This window comes from Plodia interpunctella, chromosome 19, assembly GCF_027563975.2.
Source record: "Plodia interpunctella isolate USDA-ARS_2022_Savannah chromosome 19, ilPloInte3.2, whole genome shotgun sequence".
In the NCBI taxonomy this organism is placed as follows: domain Eukaryota; kingdom Metazoa; phylum Arthropoda; class Insecta; order Lepidoptera; family Pyralidae; genus Plodia; species Plodia interpunctella.
This window is the reverse complement of record NC_071312.1, coordinates 2,823,855-2,835,112: the sequence shown is the minus strand read 5'-3', so window position 1 is coordinate 2,835,112 and position 11,258 is coordinate 2,823,855. Positions and strand designations below refer to the sequence as shown.

The 11,258-nt window shown below is 36.4% G+C and overlaps 1 protein-coding gene across 1 annotated transcript; it reads left to right on the top strand.

Moving 5' to 3' along the window:
- The first annotated feature begins 1,637 nt into the window (after window positions 1–1,637).
- On the top strand, window positions 1,638–7,817 carry LOC128678341 (apyrase-like). Its single transcript, XM_053759808.2, has 11 exons — window positions 1,638–1,794; window positions 2,278–2,500; window positions 2,822–3,019; window positions 3,820–3,950; window positions 4,259–4,406; window positions 4,774–4,900; window positions 5,200–5,354; window positions 5,980–6,070; window positions 6,478–6,624; window positions 6,969–7,135; window positions 7,601–7,817. Exons 1-11 carry the CDS (start codon window positions 1,688–1,690, stop codon window positions 7,736–7,738), a joined length of 1,632 nt encoding a protein of 543 aa, XP_053615783.1. The 5' UTR covers window positions 1,638–1,687; the 3' UTR covers window positions 7,739–7,817.
- The last annotated feature ends 3,441 nt before the right edge of the window (window positions 7,818–11,258 follow it).

Here is an 11,258-nt window from a genome sequence, read left to right as displayed (position 1 = left end):
AATCCTTGCTACTAATATACTCAACTAGCTGTTGTTTGTGGCTCCAGGCTCACGGCACAAATAAACGTGCATTTTTTCATACAAACTTTCATTCCCTATTACAGCACTTTGGGGTCGAATTTTTATAAACAAAGTACGTTGTATTTAACTTCGGATGTATGTTTATGTCCACTCCTAATTTAATTTAAATCGGTCCAGTTATTTAGCCGTGTTAGACCATTCACAGCTCCGTAGGAAACCGGGAACGCACGAGAATGATAGGAACACACTGCTTGGGAGTGTTTCGTCGCAATATCAAAATATTGTGATACTAGCAAATCCATGAAAATATTCATAATATTCCCCGTGGCAGTGAGTATCAATGTAAATCAGGCGACGCGACGCCGATATAGAGCATTGATTTTTCGCACGACTGATTTCCGATGCAAGTTTGCAACTAGTACATCAAGTCTGTATTGTAGAGATATGTGTATATTCTCGGTGTCCTAGATGAGTGGCAAAAGCGGCCAGTAAGGCGTGACGCGAGACTATTTTTATAAGCCTTTATTAGTTCCACCTGTCCCGATGTATGAAAGTATGTCTGTAATCAAATCTTTCAAGTTAAATTTTACCTATTTCCACTTGTCCTGCAGAGTTTAAATTTCCTACCTCGCTTCAGTTTCCAAGACAATGCATTATCATGATAAGCATGAGCTGATGGTACACCCAGTATCGGCTCCTAACGAGGGTACTCCTCAACGGTTTACAGCACGTGTATGGTTTTTTTGTCTCGCATCGAATGCAATATGAGCTAAGATGACAATAGAAGCTTGTGACAAAAATTTATGGATACGGAATCAAAAGAAGTTTTTATTATTGAGAAGTCGAGCGTCCGCGATATTGTTAAAATTTAAAAGCAAGTTTAAGCAAGTTTAAAAAGTTCTTAGTATTACTCACATCATAGGTTCATCTATAGCGTGTACTTATAGATAAAACTGGAGAGAACTTACGTTACTTGAATAAAACACACGCTTCGACTTCCTTTGAGCATCATTAACTCCAGCGGTTTTGCTACTCTCCTTATGTTATCTTAAAAAATCTTATTTTCCTTCAGTTATCTTAAAGGAAATGACCACGACGGCACTTTCCTTAAGTTATATTAAGGAAAGTGGTATATCCAATGGTTGTCCTAGGTTTAATCTTTATCATTCTGGCAGCTTATAGTAATAAAATACAAGACGATGAATTCATGCCAGAAACCAAAGGCGCTAGTGTCAGCATTAATAACATATTGTTTGATTCACTATTGATAGTAAATTACACGTAAATTTCAATTTTACCAGATAGTTTCAACAAATACGATTCAATTTCAACTAATTCGTACCAAACCTCAACTAATAACTTCTGTAGACATGCAGTTTTCACCAACAGACCGATCTGTTGGTGAAAACTGCATGATTGTTCATTTGTTTTTGAATTTATCGCGAACATACAGACAGTCGTTGCTGAAGAACTTTATTTTTTAATTTGTAGTGGTATCAATCGTCTTTATATAATATAAATTAATATCATCACTGACCAATCAAATGATAATATTTTATCTACATTACTATCTTATCATTAATTTTAATCAAATTTATGCAATTTTCATTCATATCTTTATTGGTACCATCGTAGTAAGCATGTGTCACTAGCATTTTTTTAAATCATGAAATTTCTGATCTTTTACATTTTTCTGTGCTCTGTTGCCACTCAAGAGATAACAGAAGATTTGTTCGAGTTAAATATTCTACATTACAATGATTTTCACGCCAGGTAATCTCTGTCACTGTCATTAAATTAATATTTAAGAAGTGATGCAGACAATGTTGGTACAGTGGGGCTGTGGCCACAAATTTAATCACTCAGGTAGCAAATTTTTGGGAAGATGTCAGGAAAGATATGATTCTTATTGTCATATGTCTACACGCTTAGAAGAAGACAACACATATCACCAGTGACTGTCTTCTGTCTTGAATTCATATTAATTTATTTGTCGTGTATTAAAGTTGTTAAATTAAAGTAGGTATGATGGTTAAATTGTTATTCGATATTCATTACTTTAAAAAAAATGTTAGTTCCATTTACATGTAGGCAGTGTTCATAAATTAAATTTTCCACAAAAATTGAATCTCCTTCATTCTTTCCGCTTTCGACTGATTTATCTTGGGGCTCGACAGTGCCATGAATATGTTCCGGAATATGTGCTATATGTAGAAATGATGGTTCTACAGATGTTGATCATAAAATTTCCTTCAGATTCGTAGAAACCAGTCCAGCTGGTTTGGTCTGTGATGCCGCCACGGAGCCATGTGTCGGAGGATTCGCCAGACTCACCACCGCGGTCCGAGAGGCCATGCTGAGGGAGCCCCAGTCCCTGCTGCTGAATGGGGGGGACAGCTTCCAGGGAACCATCTGGTATAACCTGCTGAGGTGGAACGTCACGCAGGAGTTCATGAATTTGCTGCCTCATGATGCACATGTAAGTTTTGACGTTAATATTAGATACAGATTATTAGGAAATCATATTCTATCGAAAATGATTTCCTGTAAAGTGTGTGAAGTTCCTGTGTGAAAATATCAAATATATTCAACAAAACGAAAAAGTGCATTGTAGTGCATTATAGAGTACAAAGAGAGATAAGTTTACTAAAAATATATATATATATTTATATATATAATTATATAATTTAAGTCAATTAAACTATAATTATGCCACAGAATAAAAAAAGGGGATAAAAGCAAATCCAAATAGTAGAAACCACTAATTATCTATTAGTATCTGATCATTTCGATGTTCCAGGTACTAGGAAACCATGAATTTGACAACGGTATCAGCGGAGTAGTTCCTTATTTGCAATACCTGAAAGATCCAGTAGTGACTGCCAACATCATTGACGATGGTGAACCGACCATCCAAGGATTGTATGAGCGCAGCATCGTAGTGGAGCGAGCGGGACGCAGGATTGGAATCATCGGTGTTATTATTGCTACTACTAATGTAATAACATGCCATTTTGAGTGCAATTTCTTGATGTTACTTATTCATAATTCGAAATGTATATTTTAGTCCTTGAAAGTACAGGAAATAAGGAAAGGAATACAAATCCTTGCCTTCTGTTAAATAATATCTAAATAGTATAAAACACAGTCGCTTCTGTGCCTAACTGTCCTTATGTGTGGTTAGATGTTTAAAAGTACGCAATTTTTTTACGGGTACTTTAATAGATATAGTGATTTTAGAGCAAGGTTTACATATATAAAACATGCATGCATTGTTAGTATTTCATAATTTTGGAGGAAAATCGAAATCTAACATATTTTATGCGTAGGTACATATTTATACACATATTATGGCATAAATGATTATATTACTACTAGTAAGTAAATTTTTATTTACACTTAAGTACTTTACGAAATTATCACCATCATTATAACTTGGTGATGATATAATAATAACATTGATTATATTATATTATGGAGTGCAACAGATACATCAACATTTGAAACAGGCAATATAAATAAATAAATAAATATATAAGGACAAATCACACAGATTGAGCTAGCCCCAAAGTAAGTTCGAGACTTGTGTTATGGGATACTAACTCAACGATTCTGTATTTTATAACAAATACATATATAGATAAACATCCAAGACCCGGGCCAATCAGAAAAAGATCATTTTCCATCAGGACCCGACCAGGGATCGAACCCGGGACCTCACGGTTCAGAGGCAAGCACTTTACCACTGCGCCACCGAGGTCGACAATATACTGGAATATAGCTAGAATTTCTCAACAGGTGTTGGCATCTACTGGCAATTTAGTATTTACTGATGAGGTTGACACTGTGAGACGTGAAGCGGAGCTGTTACATGACCAAGGGGTGGACATCATCATTGTTTTATCACATTGCGGTCTCGATATCGACAGGTACCTTTCCAAATTTGGTTTAAAAATACCTACATTATTACTAAAGTAATTAATTTATTGTTTTACTTAGTTTCTTTTCTGAAACCGTACTCGGAACACAATACCAAATACACGATAGTTTTAACACGAATCTAGAAAAAATCCAAGACATATAGTTAATTTTGGGGTTCTACTATCAATAATACTCAATTTTGCTAACGATAAATCATTATTCCACGTCAATGGCATTTCAATTACTCATATTGCTCCTAATATATTTTCCGCTTCATTAAACCGTATCCAATATAATATTATTTTGCTAATCACAGAGATATAGCTCTAAACGGAGGTCCATACATAGACATAGTAGTCGGCGGCCACAGCCACACGTTGCTGTATGATGGAGAACCTCCTGACACATCAGCATTCGTCCCCCAAGGACCTTACCCGGTTCTTGTGGACCAGAATGGGAAACATGTGAGTGTTATTGTTCCATTTATGATTGATGTGAAACTTTTTATCAACACAGATTTTACTCGTATGTACGTATAAAATGGCACCAATTAGCGATGCCGAGCCATTTTGTAAAACGGCGAATTCCATGATGTCACAAAATGGTTGCATCTTAGACATTTTCTATATTGTCTCTCTCACTGAGCGTTATTTTACTACTACTACCGTTGCTTCTCCACTTCGCACGGTCACATCCACTTCGGCATGATTAGTCGTCAGGAGCATTAACCCACATGCCAAGAAGGATGCACCAGGGTCATACATACATCTATCTAGTCTATAATATATCTTCTTTATGATTACATCCAGTAACTTAATCCAATTTTTCCAGGTTCTAATTGTTCAAGCGGCAGCCCACACCCTATATTTGGGTGAAATAAAATTATTTTTCGATGCCTTTGGCAGCCTCGTCAGGTGGGAAGGGAATCCGCATTATATTGGTAATGAAATTGAACAAGGTAAGCCGATATTGCTTCTTGATAATAATTCGATATTCTCAAGGTTTTCCGAGATAATTTGGTTTTACGGTTGTAATAAGTTATTTAAGACTGTTGTTGACTGACGGTATTTTTTTCTATAAATATGTAATACTTGTTGATAATTTTTAAGTTAGAATGATTTTTTATTTTCAACAACGGGAAATCTACTGGACGAGTTTTGATGTGGTGCACGGATAGAATAGGTCGACTTTTATCGCGAAATTCCCATGAGAAGCGGGGCGTAGTTTATGAAGAACAATCTTAAATTAATATTTCAGCCCCGGACGTATTAGAAAAGGTGAACCACTACCTGCCATTCATAACTGAATACGCTTCCCGCGAGCTGGGCCAGTCGCTGGTGCACATGTCTGCAGACTGCACCTGCCAGGAGTGCAACCTGGGCAGCTTCATCTGCGAAGCGTTCTTGGACTCTGTGAGTCTTACATTTGGACCGTGATTAATTTCGACAATTCATTGTCAAGTTATCTTTATTTGGAGAAGAGATACAGCAAAAAATATAGTACATTCGGGGAGTAAAAAATATAGTAGTAAAAAAGTATAGTAAAAATATAGTACACATTAGATTTTTCCAATATATTTGATGCCCTGCATTAAGCCTCCTACAGTGTATGAAATTGGACAGTATGGGCTGTCAAAAAGCTGAATATTGTAGCAAAAGATTTGGCCACGTAGGTACCTACAAATAGCCATGTTGCGGTACTTATGGCTTTCAACACCATTACTATCGTAATGTAAATTATATACATTTGTTATAACTCGTGGCCCGGCATTACTCGGGTAAAATCATAATGATACAGGTGTATCAAGGTTCAGGTGAACCTTCCTCAGGAATTATACTATATATTCGAAAAACCCGCATCAATATTCGTTACGTAGTTTTGAAGATCTCAGCATACATAGTAACAGATGGCGGGGAGCGATTATGTTTTATACTATGTAAGGATAGTGACTTTCATGCCTCATTACTGGGTATTAATATACCAAAATTATCTGTTCTCTAAAATTCTGGTTTCTATTCAGATTACGAATTGTTTTAGGCGATAGGCATGGCTGAAGGTGATGACTGGCACCACGCCCACTTCTGCGTCATGAATCAGGGAAGCATTAGAGCTGATATAGGCGATGGAGGTGAGAAATACGACGGTTTTCATAGAATCAATTCTTCTTTAATAAATGAATTAATTTTCATCAACATAACTCAAAAACTCAAACATAGTTTCTCTAAGCGCAGTCATTATCGTAATTTCGACTATCATGAGTAGCGATGTGTTGTTCTCGAAATTTACCGTATTTCCGATGAGAATTTATTTTGGAAACCTGCGTAAATTCTAAAGGGAAGAGATTTCCAAAAACAGGTTCTACGAAAGTGAAAAAAAACTTCATCATCATAACACAAACAACTTCATTCATCCACAATTAGTTACCAAACAGCGAAAGGAAAATCTTCTCTTGTTCTCACAAATGTCTCAGCGACAATGACTTATAATGAACTCTTTGTCTAATATACATAAGTTAAATTGTATATTGATTTCCAGTAATAACATACGAATCGTTGATCCTCTCCACGCCGTTCGAGAACAGAGTGGAAGTTTTCGACCTGCGCGGCGACCACATTATGGAAATGCTGGAGTTTTCAGTCGCCAACGACCCGTTTCCTGGCGCTAGGATGCTGCAAGTGTCAGGTACTCATATGGTTTTACTTGGAATGGGTTTTTCTCCGTTTCTACCCAAAAATTAATTTAGGTACCATGTATTGCAAACATATGTCTATATGAATGTGTATACAATGTGAGGTATTACTGAACATAACATAAACAAACACAAACAATCGCGACCAAGTTTGGAAAAATACTGGCACTCTGGCAATGTTGACACATAATATTATAAAAAAAAAACGAAAAATAAACATTTAAAAAATACTGGCTGATAAAGTATCGCAGATATACAAAGAGAATTTATACAAGACGTGTTTTCACGTTCCATATTTTTTTAATGTTCCATCTTTAAATTTCAAATTCGCATTCAGGGTTGCAACCTGTGTTTGACGGTTCTCGACCCCGTGGCGACAGGGTTGTCAACGTAACTGTACGGTGCATCGAATGTGACGTGCCTCGCTACGAGCCTTTGCAACGAGACAAGTATTATAGAGTTGTCACACAGAACTTCATAGCGGAAGGCGGTGACGGATTTACTGTGAGTGCACAGCTCTGACTTTATTGTTTTAAACTTTTACGTCTTGTTTGTAATTTGTAATTAATTCAAAATGTTCCCACCGTTTAACCGTTTAACTTATTCAAGAGTTATTTCATAGTATTTACTAAAGAGACATCCTAATAATATTAAAAATGCTCAACCGGTTTCAACCGGTTGACCTGAAATTTTGTATACACGTTTAGTTTGGATGACAATCCATTATTATGCACCGAGGATCGGTTCCCGAGGAGGGCACTTCTTTATAAAATATCTTTGACAACAATAAATTTTCGTGAAACAAAAATTCATCATTGTTCATGCTCACTAAATGTTTAGTGAGAACAATTTCATGAATTAGTTAGTACTAAGTTTAAAAAAAAATTATATGCGAAATTAACGTTTTGAAAATTAACGTAAGTGTTCAAACACCATCAAATACCATAAATAATACATCAAACATTTCAGATGATATCAGAAAACCGTCGTAACGTTGAAGTAGTGGGCGTGGACTACGATATCCTGATGCGGTACATAGAACGCCTGTCCCCTGTCTTCAGCGAAGTGGACGGGAGGATACACATTGACAACCCATGTCTGAGTTAATGACACTTTGCGAATAACCTCATCAAATTTATATTATGACCAGTTGAAGAAGGTTTTAATAAAGTTATACCAAACTGTATTATTTTTTCTGTTGAATTTTGGACTTGAACAAAATATTTAAGTGACATTCCAAGATGATCACAAATACTTTACGAGCAGACAAATATTTTATAATATATAATCAACTAGCTTAGCCCCGGGCGAAGCTCCCGTGGGAATTTTGGGATAAAAAATACCCTATGTGTTATTCCAGGTTATATTCTACTCGTGTACCAAAATCATAACAATCAGTCCAATATATTTTGCGTGAAAGGGTAACAAACATACACACACACATACACACAAACTTTCGCTTTTATAATATTAGTAGGATTTTCATTTAAATCTAAAAGAGATACGGGACCTCTTGATTTATTCAAATGTTGAAATCGTTAGAAGCTGTCTGTGAAGCCAACTGCCCTCGCTCAGTACTGCTTTACATCCTGAGTGTTTCTCAGAGCGTTTCTGCTGCGGTCGCGGTGTCAGATAAAAACATAGTTTTACTATCTGACTAAAATAATGAATCTGTACTGTGGTAATATAATTTTTTAAATGATCGATTTTCGTAATGAATCCCCAAGAAAATTAACGGATCGTAATGACAGCGCGGCCGCAGCGGTCGAAACGCTCTGAGACACCTCCCACGTTATGGCGCGAGGATTAATCTTCAAAGCTTGCAATCGCTGAACCGCTAATATTTAACAACCACTACAACATTCATGCGAAAATGCATAACTCCCGCGGTTCAAGTGCATCGCTGCAATTTCACGCAACATTGCACTTTCTACGAACTATTAGCAACGAGTAGCTGCAATTCTCTATAGGCCACCCCCACCCAAAGGGGGGCTATTCCTATAGATTCCGCGTGTGTACCGTCGTGCAAATGCAAAATCGCCTTCATTACGGCCGCTTAAAGATCTATATAAGTTAGTGTGCGATTTGCTGGTGTACATACGAATCTATAGGATAATCGAAATAATAATGGCTTTGGTAAATGACTTCGTTATGGTATATAGTTTGTAATATGTTTTACCATTTACAAAACAATAATCTGGTAAATTTGGCTCTAAAAGTATGGGGTGAAAAAGTTATTATTTAAGTCATCATCATCATATCGAGTGTGTTATTGCTAACACTGGTGTCAGATTTTATTCAAGTCGCCTAAAGGCATCTGACATGACTTTTACTACTACTTACCGCCATCTAGCAACAGGTAGTCGCATACACACTAGTGAATTATACTGTCCACCAGTGTGCAGGTTTCCTTACGATGTTTTCCTTCATCGGAAGCAAGTGGTGGTCTTTTCATAGACCACCACTTGATACTACTATATAGATTCGTATACAAACTCATATGGCACGAGTAGGATACGAACCTGAGACCTTTCGATCCACAGGCGTCTTAACCATTACACTACAACCGCTTCGAGGTATTATGGTACTATCAAGATAATGAATCATTAACAATAACAAGATATCCTCATTTATTCTGCACTTTTTTTCGCAAACTGAAGTACAGTTTAGATTTCCAAGTCAACAGAAGTAGGTATTGTTTTATCAAAAATCGTCACGTAGCACATTTGCTCCTGTTACGCGTAGAGGGGGAATTCGGGAATATCGCGCGCCTTGTTATTATGTCAATAGTGTGTATAGTACTTTATGCCGGCTACACAATGTCGCCGAACTTGAATGAATGAACGAATGAATTTTTAAGAGAGCTTTTATTTACCGCAACCAGCAATATATCGGCCGAATCGGCCAAACGTCTGACAACTAGGGATGCCGACGACCGTGCGAAGTGACGACGCAAAAGTAGGAAAGTGGATCTTTGACTCCTACGCTCAATGGCTGATAAAGAAACCGGAAAAATGCTCAGAAGAGAGAGAGAGAGGGAGAGATGCTGAATCAGCTAAAGTTCGGCGAACTGTTTCGCGATAGAGTAAATTCTTCTATTTCTTGTTAATTTTCTTACTCATGTGGAGTCTCTAGGTTTGATCCTTACCATTTTACTTACTCCACTCACTCCTTTTTTATTCATACTTCATCCACCTTTTCTTTGGTTTTCCACTATTCCTGGTACCTTTAATTTCTTTCGCGAAAGTGTACAGTCGGCATAATATCATAAGGTATTTGCCAATTAAACTGTTTTTTGTTTTTAAAACGACAATAAAACAGTATTAATCTGTCATTTATCCTATATACCTACCTATCCTATCCTATATACCTTTTATAAAACAACGTCCCCTGCCTCGTCTGTCCGTTCGCGATAAACTCAAAAACTGTGGTTTTTACGAATAGATAGCGTGATTCCTGAGGAAGGTTTATGTGCACAATTTATTGTATTTTAACCCGAGCAAAGTCGGGCCCGGCCGATAGTGCAATTATAAATCGCTGTTATATTGTTATGCTTTATGTATATTCGCGCATGTAGTGTAATGTAATGATGCATGGTTGATTGGTTCAAAAAGCTATAAAGTATTTTTTAAGCATTTGAATTTTGTTGTAATGGGTCTGAATACCACCCAGCAGTGGGGTGATGTGGGCTGCTAAAAATTATGATGGAAAGTAAATCGGTTAATCAATGTAAGGCGTGAGTCATGACCCATAGAACCACAAATGAAAAATAGAATGAGAAATGTTAATGAATCAATTTGAGGCATGACATTCAACTCTTTTCACCCCATTAAATTGACTCGCACAATTTCGAAACTTATTGCCTTTAAAATACCGTTTATAATTCAGTATGAAATTTACTATGCACTTAGCAGAACGATGTATCAGATTTTCATTGAAATACCAGTCTTGTGCCGCGGTGTTTAGATTGATATTCTTGTGCAAAAAAAACTAAACGTGCAAATAGTGCAAGGACGTCGGTAAACACAGGGTTTTCGGTCACAAAATTTGTGGTTGAACCGTGGTTTAATTAAACTAGGCTGGTACACACTCATAATTTATGTAAGTGAATACCTAATGAGCAACACTGGTAATTGAATTCTGCTATTCAAATTTATGAATGTCTGTAAGGAATTTATTAAATAAATTCCATTTAACGTTTCATGATTCAATTAATTTTTCATTCTGACCTGGTTTCTATTTAGTACATTAATACGTAGGCTTAAATTTAGAGGTGAAATTTAAAAATGAACTTGATGAAAAATATAAAAGAAAAATATATTATTTATTCGGAAAATACTAGTGTATTCATCGATTTATTTTTACTCATTATAAGTACTTCTTCTTCTTCTTATATATAGCTTAGCTTTTCCTCGGTCTCCCTGGACCTCTTCTTCCTTTCACCTTTCCTTCAAAAATAGTTTTAAATAGGGCGTCGTGTCGTATCAAGTGGCCAATTATTCTTCCCCTTCTATTTTCAATTTCTGTCAGCAGTATTCTCTTTTCGTTTATTCCATTTCCAGCACTTCCTCATTGATTTTTCTCTCTGTCCAGCTTATTTTTTCAATCATTTAAAATACCTAAATAA